Here is a 14,680-nt window from a genome sequence, read left to right as displayed (position 1 = left end):
TGAAGTATTGTCCCCTTGATCATAATATAGTGACTGCGACCGTTGGGGTCTCTTTTTTTTTTTTTTAAGATCTATTTTTATTTTTATTTTTATTTATTTATTTGTTTATTTATTTATTTATACAAGCACTGGGTATGGTCTGAAGCGCGGGAGGGTGAGAGAATTCACCAGAGCCAGAGCTGGGAGTAGAGCAGGCAGAAGGACCGAAGTACACTGCTGAGGGGAGCAGCGGGTGGCAGGAGAGGTCTGCGTGCCATGTGGGACCCTCCTCTGGTGGCCGGGGAGCTGCCGGGGATTGAACCGGCGCTGCAGAGGCTGCGGGCAGCTTCGCAACCCAGCGCTCAACCGCTGCGCCACCGGGGAGGCCCTGGGGTCTCTTTTTACCTTTTTGAGTTTGAATCTGTTTTATCTGATATAAGTATAGTTGTTCCTGCCTTCTTTTTTGGTCCATTTGCTTGTAGGATTGTTTCCATTCTTTTACTTTCAGTCTGTTTTTTCTTTTGTAGTTAAGTGAGTTTCCTGGAGACCCAAAAGTTTGGGTTTTGCTTTTTAATCCAGCCTGAGACTCTGTGTCTTTTATTGAAGAGTTTTTTTCCATTTACATTTAGGGTTAATATTGATATGTTAGCGTATGCATTTGCCATTGTGTTTGTCTTTTCTCTGGTTTTATTTATTTTTTTAGTTTTTTTTTTTTTTTTTTTGGTCTTGTTTCATTCTTATTTATCCCTCTGTTGGTTCTGGCTTTAGGTCTCCTTGTAGTATTTTTTGGAGTGGGGGTTTAGTCATAATGAAATTCCAGAGTTTCTGTTTGTCTGGAAAGGTCCTTATTTTTATTCTTTGAGGAAGGAAAGCTTTTTGGGCTAGAGTATTCTTGGTTGGCATTTGTTGTCTTGGAGTTTGTTGACTATGTCCCTCCACTCTCTCCTTGCCCTTAGTGTTTCTTCAGAAAAGCCTGATGTCAGCCTGATTGGTTTTCCTTTGTATGTTATCTGTTTCTTCCCTCTTGCCATCTTCATTATTTTTTCCTTGTCTTGGATTCTTGGGAGCTTTACTATTATATGTCTTGCTGTATTTTTTCTTTCATCATGGAAGTTTGGTGTTCTTGCTTCTTTTATGTCTATTTTCAGTGACTTCTTCATGTTTGGGAAGTTTTTCAATTATTTCCTTTAATATTTCTCTGTTCCTATGTCTCTTTCCTCTCCTTCTGAGATTCCTATAACTTATATTTCCTTTCCTCATGGAGTCAGATAGTTCCCGAAGTCTTTCTTCATTCTTTTTCATTCATACTTCTCTTTCCTTTTCTGTTTTGGTTCTTTTTATTTCTGTGTCTTTGAAAGTACTTACTCGTTCTTCCATTTCATCTATTCTGCTATCATTGATTTTCTCAGAGTTCTTTAGCTCTTCTATTTATCCTTTGGTCTCCTTCATTTCTTTCACTTCCCTCTTTAGAAACTCAATTTCATTCTTCTGATCGTTGATTATTTTTCCCTTATCATTGTTTTCCTTAATGACTTCTGTCAGTTTTTTAATCACGGCAATTTTAAATTCTCAGAAGTTCTTCTAAGTCACTGTTGTTGCAATCTGGTGGGTGATTTTCTTTTTGTGGTGTGTCTTTTCCCTGAGGACTTGCTTGGTTGCTTGTAGTTTTTCTTCTCCCTACTGCTTGTTTTCTAATTTGTCCAATGCATTCGGACACTGTGTTGTTGGTACTGGCTGGCATCTCTTCGGTGTGCTCTTTCTGAGATATCGGAATCTGGTAGTCCAATCGAGTCAAATACTGTTATGCCAGAAGTCCAGTAGGGCAGTGATACTATGAATATGTTAATGTTCACTTTCACAGAATATCTTCTCCTTTTGTATTTGTTTAATTCCAAAGGTGTGTCTTGAAGTCCCACAGACTGCCCTGGAGGTGGGGTGGCTGGATTGCTCCCTGGGCTCCAAATCGCTGGATCCCCCTCTGCACTCCAACTCCCTGCCTGGTGGGACCTGGCTTGTAGGGGCCTTCAGCTCACCTCTGGCTGTGGTGGCAGCCCTCTCCCAGTTCCAAGCAGCCTTGGTTGAAGCAAAGGTACCTATTCTGAAATGGCGAGTAGGAAGCGCACTTCCCTGCGCCCACAGTCTGCCCCAGTTTTGGCTGCAGAATCCCTTCTGGGCTCCAACTGCTGGTCAGACAGGGCCTGGTGTGAGGGTGCTTCACAGCTTACCTCTGGCTGCAGAGGCAACCCTCTTCCAGTTTCAAGCAGTCTTTGTTGAAGCAAAGGTCCCTATTCTAACATGACAAATTGGAAGCGCACTTTCCTGCGCTCACAGGCTGCTGGAGCCCCGACTGCTGGCCAGAGGGGGCCTGGTGTGAGAGGGCTTCCCAGCTCATCTCTGGCTGCGGGAGGCGGGGGCAGGAGTGAGGGGTGGGAGTTCAAGCAGTCTATGTTGAAGTGAAGGTCCCTATTCTAAAATGGCTCATCAGAAGCACTTTCCTGCACCCACAGTCTGCCCTGGCTGCGGTGGCTGCCCCAAACCTTTTCCTTTAAATTGCAAAGTAGAGAGGTATAAAAAATCCTATTGCCTTGTTTATTAAGATACAATATTTTAAATATGGACTTCTTTTGTTTTTCAGATTCTTAAGCTCTGTGAGTAAAAATAATCTTGTGTTTCCAGTTCACCATGGCTTCTGCCTCAAGGTAGGAGTGCTGTTTGATGAAAGACATCATGAAACCTGCATGGATAGGGCAAAAGGGCATTAAGTCAGGAAGCCTATTGGAAGGATGGAATGGCTACTCATCTGCCCAGACTCTGAGACCAGAGAGCCACCAAAAAGCCCAAAAGGCCAAAAACCAAAAAAAAGGGCCATAGCCTAACAAAAGACAGTGCCAGATAAAAGCACAGGTCACTGTCTGTGGTTTCTCACCTGCACACACAATTGCAGGAAACCTCAGGCTCCAGGAACAACAACCATGGGGTTTCTTTTACAGACAGGGGAAACAAAGAGCTTACTATACCCACAATTGGCTAGCACTCTCAACCACTCAGTGATGGTTGCCACCAGTGACCAGGAATGCTGGACAACACTAGCCAGTGGTGATGGCCACTACTGATCCCACAGAGGTGGTGTCAGAGACACCAAGTGTTAATAGCTCTTTGTGAGTTGTGGGGTTATACCAACGACAAACAGCTCTTTCAGACACCAGGCCCAGGGCCTTTGGTGCTCCTGTCAGGCAATGTTAGGGACAGGAGTGAAGGCCCAGTCTCTGACAGAGTCCTTCGCCTTCTCTTCCCTTCTCGAAGGTCAGCTCCTGGATCCTTCTTTTCTTCTTTCTTTGGAGGTCAGGAAAGGAGTCTTCCTCTTCTTTCTTCTTCCTTAGGAGGCTGGCGTTGTCTCTCCCCTCAGCTCCCTCCAACCCTGGCTTATATCCTGTTTCAGGGTGTCCTACCCACAAGTCTTATTGGACCAATTTTCAATCCTGTGGCTTATTGGGCCCTTTATCAATCAGCTCATAGCACCTGATCGGTCCATTTCATGATCCAGGAAGTATACTGTTAAAAGGTCTCTGAGGAGTAACTGCCACAGCAGACTTGTGGTAGAGCAGCAAGGTGAAAGAATACCACTGCTCCTGCAAGCTCCTGCTGCTGAGGAGGCTGGGTCCTGGTAACAAAAGTCTGATTGGACCATTTTTCAATCCTGTGGCTGATGGGACTAAGAACCAATTTAGAACCAATCAGCTCATAATTGCATTTGATTGGCCCATTCCATGATCCAGGAAGTATACTGTTACTTAAAAGGTCTCTGAGGAGTAAATGCCACAACTGACTTGTGTTGGAGCAGCAGGGTGAAAGAACAGCACTGCTCCTGCCGACTCCCAGCACTGAGGCAGCCGGGTTCTAGTAACAATTACATAAGCTTTTATTCTTCTAATTTTAAATGGCCAAGTCTATGACAATTTAGGCCTTTATTCCTCCTGGCTTCATTAACCACTTGATGTTTAAGAAGCAAAAATGAGAAGAAGTTAAGAGATAGGGACAAGATTACAGAAAAGATACCAGAATGTGTGTGGTAGTGGTCTGATGATATTGTACCAGTATCTATCTACACTTGATCTCAAAATATCATTTACATTGCTCATCTTTTAAGACTTAAAGACAGCTGGCCTCAGGGCTGCTACAGTCCCTGCAGGATTTCTTTCCTACACCAGGTTTTGAATGCCATGTGCAGAAGATGGTTAGGACCTGGGAGCCAACTGCAGCTCTGGTGGTGAGACTGTGTAGAAACCCCAGCTGGCCATGTCTGGATCTGCTGCTAGTAACCTGGTGAGGTCAGGGAAAGAGAGGTATGAAGATGGTTGCTGAGAACTTCGCTCAGTTTGACTACCATGGCTGATCTCTTTTTCTGGTCTACTAAGAGCTTGTTGAATTCCTCACTTCTTCAGAGGTCAGACCTGTACCTCATCCTCCAGCATGGAAGCTAGTGTAGTCAGTGCCTGGGAAGTGAGGTTAAAGTGAACCTTTAATGCATCTAAACTCCAAAGTCTTCAGAGAGGTAACATCTGTATCCCCCCTCCCCCAAGAGTGGGGCTGTTTTCACATAGAGGTCAAAGCCTGAAAAGGGCACAGGCCAGCAGCAGTACCCATCTTGGCAGACCATTCCATTCTCATAGACAGAGTGATGTTTCCAATTCCTCACTGCTCTGTTCCATCCCCTGTGATGGCTGTATATAGTCAGGCATTCTGACCAGAGTCTCTTAGCCACTAAATATGTTCTGGCCACCTGTTTTGCTCTCTTCTCCTCACCTCACTCTCTCTACCTGGAACACCCTGTTTCTATCTGTAGAACCCACTCCCTCATCTTTCCTAGACCATCGGCCCTGTGAACCTCACCATTTTCTGTCTACAATAGTACCCCTAGTCCTACTCCTTTACTGCCCTCTCCATCCCTTATCCAGAATAAAGGATGGCCTTCGTCCCCACCTAATAGCATCCTGCATAGCTGTTTGTTGTTGACTTGTGGTCTGTGTACACTTAGAGTAAGTGCTGTGCAAGTGTGGAATAGAGAAACCCCATGTCAATGCCTGGGAAGTGCCTGCTCATGGTCAGCACTCATTAAAAACAAGAACCTCTTACCACCCTTTTGGTTCCCATGGCCACCAATGATAGTTTGAGTAGCAGAAAGATGTCATATATCAAGAAAACCACCTGAACATCCATATAGGCCCTGAATTTGAAAAATGAGAGTTCAGATAGGGAGATTTCGAAACTTTGGGATGTGAGGAAATTTATATTGCCAAATGAATAAGAGAAAGAGAAGGAATGGGTAAAACAGAAGTATGAAGGCAGAGATGCTGGGGCCATTGAATGAGGGCCACTGAATGACTGTTGCCCTTAGATTCACTCTCTATCCTAAATACTTTATTTTAGAAGGACAAGAAATACCCAGTTTCTCTTTAGCATGCCTTCCCTCAAATATAAACTTCTGGAAAACTCACTTATCTGGCACTGTGCCTGATGGTGTCAGGTCTGAGATACCATTCAAGGTTAGATGCTATGCAGTGTTCTCCTCTGGAGTGATGCTTTAACCTTTTTTTTTTTTTTTTTTGCTGAAGCACTGGCTCTCCTGAATGGCTCCCTCTTCTGTTTCCTGTTGTTGCAGTGGACTTACTTCTGGGAGTGGTACCGGTTTAAAGTTGAAATCCAAGAAGCTGCTTGAGATTCTGAATGCTCTGGAGGAGGAATGTGGCTACAGCAAAGAGGAGATCTTCATTGCCCCACCTGATAATGCTTCAGGGGACTTCACTGACGAGGATTCAGGTGATGAAGATGGCTGGCAAGATGCCCACCTGCCTGGCAGTATGCTGCATGCCTCGGTTGTGCCTGAGGATCCCAGCCCTGGGAAAGATGAGGTTGACCTGCAGCTACAGCCAGCCACAAAGAGACTGAAGGCAATAGTTGAACCTCAGCGTGTCTGGACCAAAAGAGATATCCAGCCAGACTTCAGCAGTTGGACAGCATCAGATCCTCACATGGAGGATCTCAAAAGTCAGGAGCTGAGTCCTGTAGGCCTCTTTGAATTGTTTTTTGATGAAGGAACAATTAATTTCATCGTTAATGAAACCAATAGATATGCTTGGCAGAAAAATGTCAACCTGGGTCTCACCATCCAGGAACTGAAGTGTGTCTTGGGTATTTTGATTTTAAGTGGGTATATCTCTTATCCAAGAAGAAGGATGTTTTGGGAAACATCTCCTGATTCACATCATCATCTTGTGGCTGATGCAATTAGAAGGGACAGATTTGAACTGATCTTCTCATACCTGCATTTCGCAGATAACAATGAGCTGGATGAAAGTGATAGGTTTGCCAAGGTCAGGCCTCTCATTGTCCGAATGAACTGCAATTTCCAGAAGCACGCTCCCTTAGAAGAGTTCTACAGCTTTGGTGAGTCCATGTGTGAATACTTTGGCCATCGGGGTTCCAAGCAACTGCGTATGGGGAAGCCCATGTGCCTCGGCTACAAGATCTGGTGTGGGACCACCAGCACTGGCTATTTAGTGTGGTTTGAGCCTTCACAAGGCACATTGTTCACCAAACCAGACAAGGGCTTGGATCTAGGAGGCAGTATGGTGGTGAAGTTTGTTGATGCGCTTCAGGAGCGTGGCTGTCTGCCATACCACATATTTTTTGACAAGGTTTTTACAAGTTTCAAACTGATGTCCATTTTGAGGAAAAAGGGGATAAAGGCCACAGGAACTGTTCGTGAGTATAGGACTGAGCATTGCCCCCTTAAAGATCCCAAAGAACTGAAGAAAATGAAGAAGGGAACATTTGATTACAAAGTTGATGAGTGTGATGAGATTATTGTGTGTCGCTGGCATGATAGCAGTGTGGTCAACATCTGCTCTAATGCTGTGGGCATAGAGCCTGTGGGGCTGACCAGCCATCACTCAGGAGCAGCCAAAACACGGACCCAGGTCCATCAGCCATCTCTGGTGAGGTTGTACCAGGAGAAGGTAGGAGGTGTTGGTCGGATGGACCAGAATATCGCCAAGTACAAGGTGAAGATCCGGGGCATGAAGTGGTACTCAAGCTTCATTGGCTATGTCATTGATGCCGCCCTCAACAATGCATGGCAGCTGCATCGGATCTGTTCCCATGATGCCCAGGTGGACCTGCTGGCCTTCCGGAGATATGTCGCCTGTGTGTACCTGGAGAGCAATGCGGACACATCATCCCAAGGGAGGCGAAGCAGGCGCCTGGAAACTGAGAGCCGTTTTGATATGATTGGACACTGGATCATCCACCAGGAAAAGAGGACCCGGTGTGCCCTCTGCCACTCACAGACCAATACCCGCTGTGAGAAGTGCCAGAAGGGAGTCCATGCCAAATGCTTTAGAGAGTATCACATCAGGTGATGCCTGAATGTGCCTGTGGATGTTTGTTTTATGAATTGTAATACTTGTGTTATTTTTGTGTAGGGAAAAACACACCTGGGTACCTGATGATTTGGTTTTATATTTTCTCCCCACCTTCATTACCATTATATTTTCATTGTCCTTAATTATACTTCCTTGTCATTTAAATTAATATTTATTTTTAATATGTTAAATCTGTATTTTATACTTTATTTTAATTTATGGGCCCCTTTTTATTCAAATAGACAAACAGATATAACCAAAAACTTTAGAGAAACTTATGTGAACAATAAAAGACTTTTAAGCTTGTATGCTATTGATTACAATCTAAGATATAGGTAACAGTTTATTAATATTGTATAAATATGATGAAAGATAATCTGCATCATATTTACTTCTTTGTGTGTGTGTGTTAAAGTTTTCAACATTCTTGTTCATTTTTTCACATTATAGCTTTTTCCCTCCAGGTGTGGTCACCATAGATTTCCCACCACCAAAATGCCCACAATCCTGTACCACCCTGTACCAAGCTTTCTCTACTTTCTCCTTTTCCACCCCTACCCCTCCTGAGTGTCTCAGATCTGTATTCTCTTTTCGAGGATCAGTCTTACAACTTGTCTTTGTCTGATCTTTTGTTTGGCTTCTCTAGATTCCACATATAAGTGAGCCATCCAATATTACTTAGAATAATCCCTTCCAGCTCCATCCATGTTGTCACAAATGGCATGAGTTTATAATTTTTGATCACTGAGTAGTATTCCATTGTGTACATGTACCACATCTTCTAGACCTACTTATCTGTTCTGGGCATTTAGGTTGTTTTCATATCTTGGCTTTATAAATAGTGCTGCAATAAACATAAGCATGTAGGTTTCTTTGTGAATGAGTATTTTTGTGTCTTTGGGTAGATACCTAGGAGTGGAATTGCTGGGTCATATGATAAATCTATTTTTAGTACTTTGAGGAATTGCCACACTTCTTTCTAGAAGGGATGGACCTGTCTACATTCCCACTAATAATGCGAGAGGGTTCCTTTTTTGTCGCACCCTTGCCAGCACTTGTTTGCAGTTTTGTTGATATGGGCCATTCTCATAGGTGTGACATGATATCTTGTTTTGATATGCATTTCCATAACAGTAAGTGGTGATGAACATATTTTTTTCCATATGTATGTTGGTCAACTACAAGTCTTCATTGTAGAAATGCCTATTTAGCTTTTCTGCCCATTTTTTTTAATGGGTTTTCTTTTTGTTGAGTTGTGTAAGTGCTTTGTAGATCTTCAATAGCAATCCCTTATCAGATGTATGATGTGGAAATATTTTCTCCCATTCAGTAGTGTGTCTTTTAGTTTTGGTCACTGTCTTGCTGTACAGAAATTTTTTAGTTTGATATAGCCCTGTTTGCTTATTTGCCCCTTTATTTTCCCTGCTGCTGGAGATGAGTGTTTTGCCTATGTTTTCTTCTATGTATTTTATGGTCTCAGGTTTCACATCAAAGTTTTTTGCCCATTGACTTAATTTTTGTGTGTGATGTGAGTTAGTCACCTACCTCACATTCGTTTGCATGTGGCAGTCCAATTTCCCCAGCACCATTTATTGAAGAGACTTTCCTTGTTTCAGTGTGTATACTTTGCACCTCATATATTAGTTTTCCATAATGTGTGGATTTATTTCTGGGTTTTAAATTCTAGTCCACAGGTCTGTATGTCTGTTTTTGTTACAGTCCCATGCTATTTTGATTATTATAGCTTTATAGTATAGTTTGAATTCCAGAAATGTGAAACCTCCATTTTTCACTATTTTAATCAGGAGAGCTTTGCCTATTAGGATGTGTGTGTGTGTGTGTGTGTGTGTGTGTGTGTGTGTGTGTGTGAAGAAATGGTTGGGATTTTTGTGATTACATTGAATCTGTACATTGTTTTGGAAAAAATGGAATTGACAATGTTGATTCTTCCCATCCATGAGGAAGGTATCTTTCCATTTCTTTCTGTCTTATTTATTTTAACAGTGTTTCATTGTAATAGTCCTTCATGTCATTTGTTAGGTTTATGCCCAGGTATTTAATTTATTTTTGGTGAGATAGTAAATGTGATGGCTTTCTTAATTTCCTCTGCTAGTTTGTTATTTACACATAGGATGGCAACTGATTTTTGCTTGTTGATTTTGTATCCTGCCACTATGATGAACTGGTTTATTATTTCAAATAGTTTTTCCATTGGGTCTCTGAGTGTTATCTTTGTATATTGTATCACCTGCAAATAATGATAGCTTTACTTATTTTCCAATTTGTATTCCTTTTATTGCTCCTCTTGCCTAATTTTTCTAGCTAGTACTCTTAATACTATGTTGAATAGTATTAGTGAGAGTGGACATCCTTGTTTTGTACCCGATCTTAGTGAAAAGGCTTCCAGTTTTTCACTATTGAGATTGATACTAGCTCTGGATTTGTTATGTTAAGATATTCCATTTACCCCTAGTTTTTCAAGGGTTTTCATTATAGATAATGAATCTTATCAAATGCTTTCTCAGCATCTAATGATATGATCATGTGATTTTTTTCTTTTTGTTGATATGGTGTAATATATTGATTGATTTTCAGATATTGAACTATCCTTGTGTTCCTGGTATAAGTACCACTTAGTTATAATGTGTAATCTTTTTAATGCATTGTTGTATTCAGTTTGCTAAGGTTTTATTGAGTATTTTTGTGTATTCATTAGGGAGATCGGGCTGTAGTTTTCTTTCTTTGTGTTGTCTCTGTTTGGTTTTGGTATTAGTGTAATGTTGGCCTCATAAAATGTATTTGGAGGAATTGCTTCTCTCTTGATTTCTAGACTTTGAACAGGATAGATATTAGTTTGTCTTTGAAGGTTTGGTAGAACTCACTTGTGAAGTCTTCTGCTCCTGGACTTTTGGGGGCAGAGAGTTTTGATTACTGTTTCAGTTTCCTTGCTTGTGATTAGTTTGTTCAAGGTGGACACATGTGTAATTCTAAGAATCTGTCCATTTTGTTGTTGAATTTTTCTGCATATAAATGTTTAAAGTAATCCTTTGTTACTCTCTGAATGTCCAATGTCTGTTTTAATTTCTCCTCTTTCATTCTAGAGCGTATTTGAGTTTTCTCCCCCCTTAGTGAGCCTAGCTAAATGGTTATCTATTTTGTTTATTTTTCAAAGAACCAGTTTTTGGTTTCATTGATCTTTTGGACTATCTTTTTGATTTCTGTTTCATTTATTTCTGTTCTAATTTTATTATTTCCTTCCTTTTTTTTTTTTTTTAAAGAGGCATGTTTTATTTATTTATTTGTTTGTTTGTTTGTTTATACATGCACTGGGTACAGTCAGAAGTGCGGGAGGGTGAGAGAATTCACCAGAGCCAGAGCGGGGAGCAGAGCAGGCAGAAAGACCAAAGTACACTGCTGAGGGGAGCAGCGGGCGGCAGGAGAGGTCTGCGCGCCATGTGGGACCCTCCTCTGGTGGCCGGGGAGCAGCCGGGGATTGAACTGGCGCCGCGGAGGCTGCAGGCAGCTTCGCAACCCAGCGCTCAACTGCTGCGCCACTGAGGAGGCCCTATTTCCTTCCTTCTACTGGCCATTTTTTTTTCTTTTTTTTTTTTCCTCATTCCTTAAGATGAGAGACAAGGTTGTTTATTTAAGCTCCTTCTCGTTTCTTATTGGCATGTATTGCTTTTGCTGTGTGCCATACATTCTGAAAGGTTGTGTCCATATTTCCATTTGCCTCAAGGTATTTTTTTATTTCTTTTTTGATTTCCTTACTAACCCTTCCTTAATAGTGTATTGTGGTCTCTATGTATTAAAGTTTTTCCTTATTTTCTTTTTGTAGTTGATTACCTTTATGGTCAGAGAAGATACTTGGTATGATTTCTATATTCCTGAATTTGTGAATGTTTGTCTTGTGACCCAGTATTGGTCAATCATGGAGAATGACCCATGTACAATTCAAAAAATGTGTATTTTGCTTTTGGTGGGGGGCGGGGAGGAGTTTAGTGCCCTTTAAATCCCTTTAAATATCTGTTAAATCCATGTGTAGTTCTTTGTTTAGGGCAACTTTGTCTAATTTGCTTTCTCATTTATCTATTTGTGAGCATGGGCTATTGAAGTCTCCAACAGCATATTTGTTTTCAATGACTGTTTTCAAATTTGATAGTTTCCTGATGTATTTTGGTGCTCGCTCCTTTGTTTGGTGGGCATATACTGATGAGTGTTTTGTCTTCTGTGTATTGTTCTCTTGATCATTATGCAGTGCCCATCCCTGTCTCTTGTTTCTTTTTTAAACTAGAGTCTATTTTGTCTGAATAAGTATGACTGTTCCTATCTTCCTTTGGGTGACATTTGGCTATAGAATTGTTATCCATCCATGTACTTTCAGTCTGTTTTTATCCTTTGTACTTAGATGTGTTTCCGAGGCAGCAGAAGGTTGGATTCTGCTTCCTCATCCAATCATATGCTCTGTGTCTTTTTATTGGTGAGTTCAGGCCATTAACATTTAAAATGATTATTGACATGTAAATGTTATCACTGCCATTTTGTTCCTAGCTTTGTGGTTCTATTTAATTCCTTATTCATTTTTTTTTTGTCTGTTCCACTCTCAGCTTTAGAGCCTAAGACTGAATATTTCTTGGGGGAAGGGGGAGGGTTATTAGATGCTAACCCCCTAAGATTTTCTTTGTCTGAGAAGGTCCTTATCTTTTTATCACACATGAAAGAAAACCATGAAGGATAGCGTACTCTTGACTGGCTTCTTTTTTCTTGTATTATTTTGAATATGTTATTCCATTCCATATTTGCCCTTAGATTTTCTTTAGAGACGTTTAAATGTTAGTCTAATTGTGTTCCTTTATAGGTTATCTGTTTCTTCCCCCTTACCAGCTTCATTTTTTCTTTGTCTTGGACTCTTGGGAGTTTTATTATGTATCTTACTGTAGTTTTCCTTTCATCTAGGTAGCTTGGTGTTCTTTTTGTGTGTGTGTTTGTATTTTTATGTTTATTTCTTCAAGTTGGGAAGTTCTCCACTATTTCCCTAAATATATCCTCAATTTTCTTCTCTCTGTCGTCTTCTGGGATCCCTATGATTCTTATGTTTTCTTTCCTCATGGTGTCAGATAATTCTCAATATGTTTATTCATCCTTTTCCCTTTGTTTCTTTCTTTCCTATCTTACCTCTTTTTCATCTTTGAGATCATGGGTTTGTTCTTCCATTCGATTTATTCTACTTGTATGGCTTTCTCCTGATTTTTTTTCCCACCTGTGATCCTGTTATTCTCTTGTTTAAAGTTCAATCTTCTGTTTGTTGATTGTGTTTCTCATAGTATTCATTCCTTTCTCTGAGGTTTCTTTGTTGTTCCCATTCTTAAGATTTTTTTAACCATGGTCATCTTGAATTATATATCTGTTAGGTAAAGAAGCTCTTCCATGTCTTTGTGGTTTGGTTCTGAGATTTTGTTTCCTTTCTGTGGTGTTTTTTCCCCCTGAGAGTTCCTGGACCTTGTTCTTGTGGCTGGGATAGTTGGGGAGGAGCGCTGGATCATGAGGCTGAGTCACTGGGACCTCACCTTGCATGACTGGGGACCTGTGGTAAAAAGCTGGACCCTACAAAGTGCTGAAGGTGTTATAGGACAGGGAGAGGGGCAGCCCAAACCCCGCAAACCTGCCTATTCTAAATGGGTTCTGCCATCCGCCGCATCAACACAAAACATATGACACTTTAATGGGAAGGATCTTTAATAAAAACTAGGAAACAATACAGGTGAGGCAAAGAGTCTAGTTTCTAAATGAAGCACCCAAAGTTACCCATTCCCTCGTGGGTAAAACTCCATCCATATGGGGTCGGCCCAGAGCAATGCCCCAAAGCCTGCCACAAGTCTAAAACATCTTCCAGTGGGGACCCACAGAAAAGGGTCACAAACAACCGGACAAGCCCAGAAGGAAAAGAGCAAAATCAACATCAAGATAAAAGCTGCCATTGTCACCTCCCCACGGGTTTCACCCACATTTGTGTCACCCAGTCCAGGACCAAAAGACAAGCGCAGTTTCTTCACGTGTCTCTAGGCTCCATGCGCCTCTTCCAGGTCTCCTTTTGGCTCCATCCTGCTTCCTTTCTCAGTCTCTTCTTCTGCTTCTCCTCTTCCTGCTCCGCTCCACCCTTCCTTGGGTGGGGCAGGGAAGCTGGAACCTCCCCCTTTCCTGGGGACCACCCTGTTACAAAGGGTTTATGTCTGTCCCCAAAGAGCTGGTGGCTGGGCCTGGAGTCAAGAGTGTTTACTGGGAGGTTTCTAAGCAACCATGTTGTAATGTAGGGCCTTGTGAGGTCCAGGTTGGGGCACAGGTCTGCTGGAAGGCATAGCCACTTGGCAATAGTAGAATGTACTTCCTGGGTGCAACTGGGGGCCTATGGTGAAAAATAACGCTCTACAAGGCCACACTGGGGTTTGTGTCTGTGTTCTCATTTAATTTAATCCAGTCCCAGCAAACTGTCTATTGACTGATTATCTGCAGTATATTATGCAGAAAGCTATAATTGTGGAGTTTGTATTTTCTTGATAAGAATATTTTTCTAATTCATGTATATCTTAACCCCACCCTCAGGTCCCAGCCACCTTCCCTTTGGTGGTGATGGGATTTGGAGTTTCCCAGTGTCTTTGGCTTTGGCCTGGGGTGGGGGTGGAGTCCACAAAGCCTGTATGGAATTAGCTTTAGGCCATCCTTTTCCCCCCTAACAGAATCACTCTTTATAAATAGTGTGTGAAAGGTACTGTGCGGTAAAGAATAGCCAGGCCAAGCTTCCTCGGGGGAAGGGAAAGTTTATTGCTCCCGGGTGGACCTCACAGACCCAAGGCGGGGGTCTGTGGAGTCACTCACAAGATGTGGGGCAGGTAGAGGTTCTTTGTCTGAGAAGAGACTCCTAGGGGGAGGGGGAAGGCTCATTGAATCCTCCAGGCAGGTATCCGCATTCCTGCCCCCCAGGTGGGCTTCCTGGTTGGCTTTTGCATTCTGGCCTCCTGCATGGACCTTTCAGTGTGAAGTGGATCTGTTACTTTCCCCAAATGGGTGGTCAGCATCATTTAAAAAAAATTATATGTATGTATTTCCCCACTGATTTAATTCTACCTTTATAAATTCCTTAACTCTGGTGTGCCGTGATCCAGCCACAGCAGCTCAGGGGTGTCAGGGGTTCCTGAAGGATGGGACAGCATCAAAGCAATTGTAGAAAATGAGGGGGAGGGGGAGTGCGGAGATGCAGACACCTGATCAGGGTGCAGACATCA

The 14,680-nt window shown here is 42.2% G+C and overlaps 1 protein-coding gene across 3 annotated transcripts in view; it reads left to right on the top strand.

The window, feature by feature from the left end:
- LOC119243253 (piggyBac transposable element-derived protein 2) overlaps window positions 1-8,314 on the top strand; it is a 38,554-nt gene extending 30,240 nt beyond the window's left edge. The window contains exons 2-4 of one of the 3 annotated variants that reach the window (XM_037508913.2): window positions 1,877-2,068; window positions 2,615-2,678; window positions 5,639-8,314. In XM_037508913.2, coding sequence (XP_037364810.1) covers window positions 2,662-2,678; window positions 5,639-7,397 — 1,776 coding nt within the window. In that variant the 5' untranslated portion in view covers window positions 1,877-2,068; window positions 2,615-2,661 and the 3' untranslated portion in view covers window positions 7,398-8,314. Of the gene's footprint in view, window positions 1-1,876; window positions 2,069-2,248; window positions 2,261-2,614; window positions 2,679-5,591 lie in introns of those variants that run through there. The other 2 variants (XM_037508911.2, XM_037508912.2) reach the window with 2 other exon arrangements.
- The last annotated feature ends 6,366 nt before the right edge of the window (window positions 8,315-14,680 follow it).

The sequence above is a fragment of the Talpa occidentalis genome, unplaced genomic scaffold (genome assembly GCF_014898055.3).
Source record: "Talpa occidentalis isolate TD23 unplaced genomic scaffold, MPIMG_talOcc4v2.1 talOcc4.13, whole genome shotgun sequence".
Taxonomy (NCBI): domain Eukaryota; kingdom Metazoa; phylum Chordata; class Mammalia; order Eulipotyphla; family Talpidae; genus Talpa; species Talpa occidentalis.
This window is presented reverse-complemented; position numbering and strand designations above follow the sequence as displayed.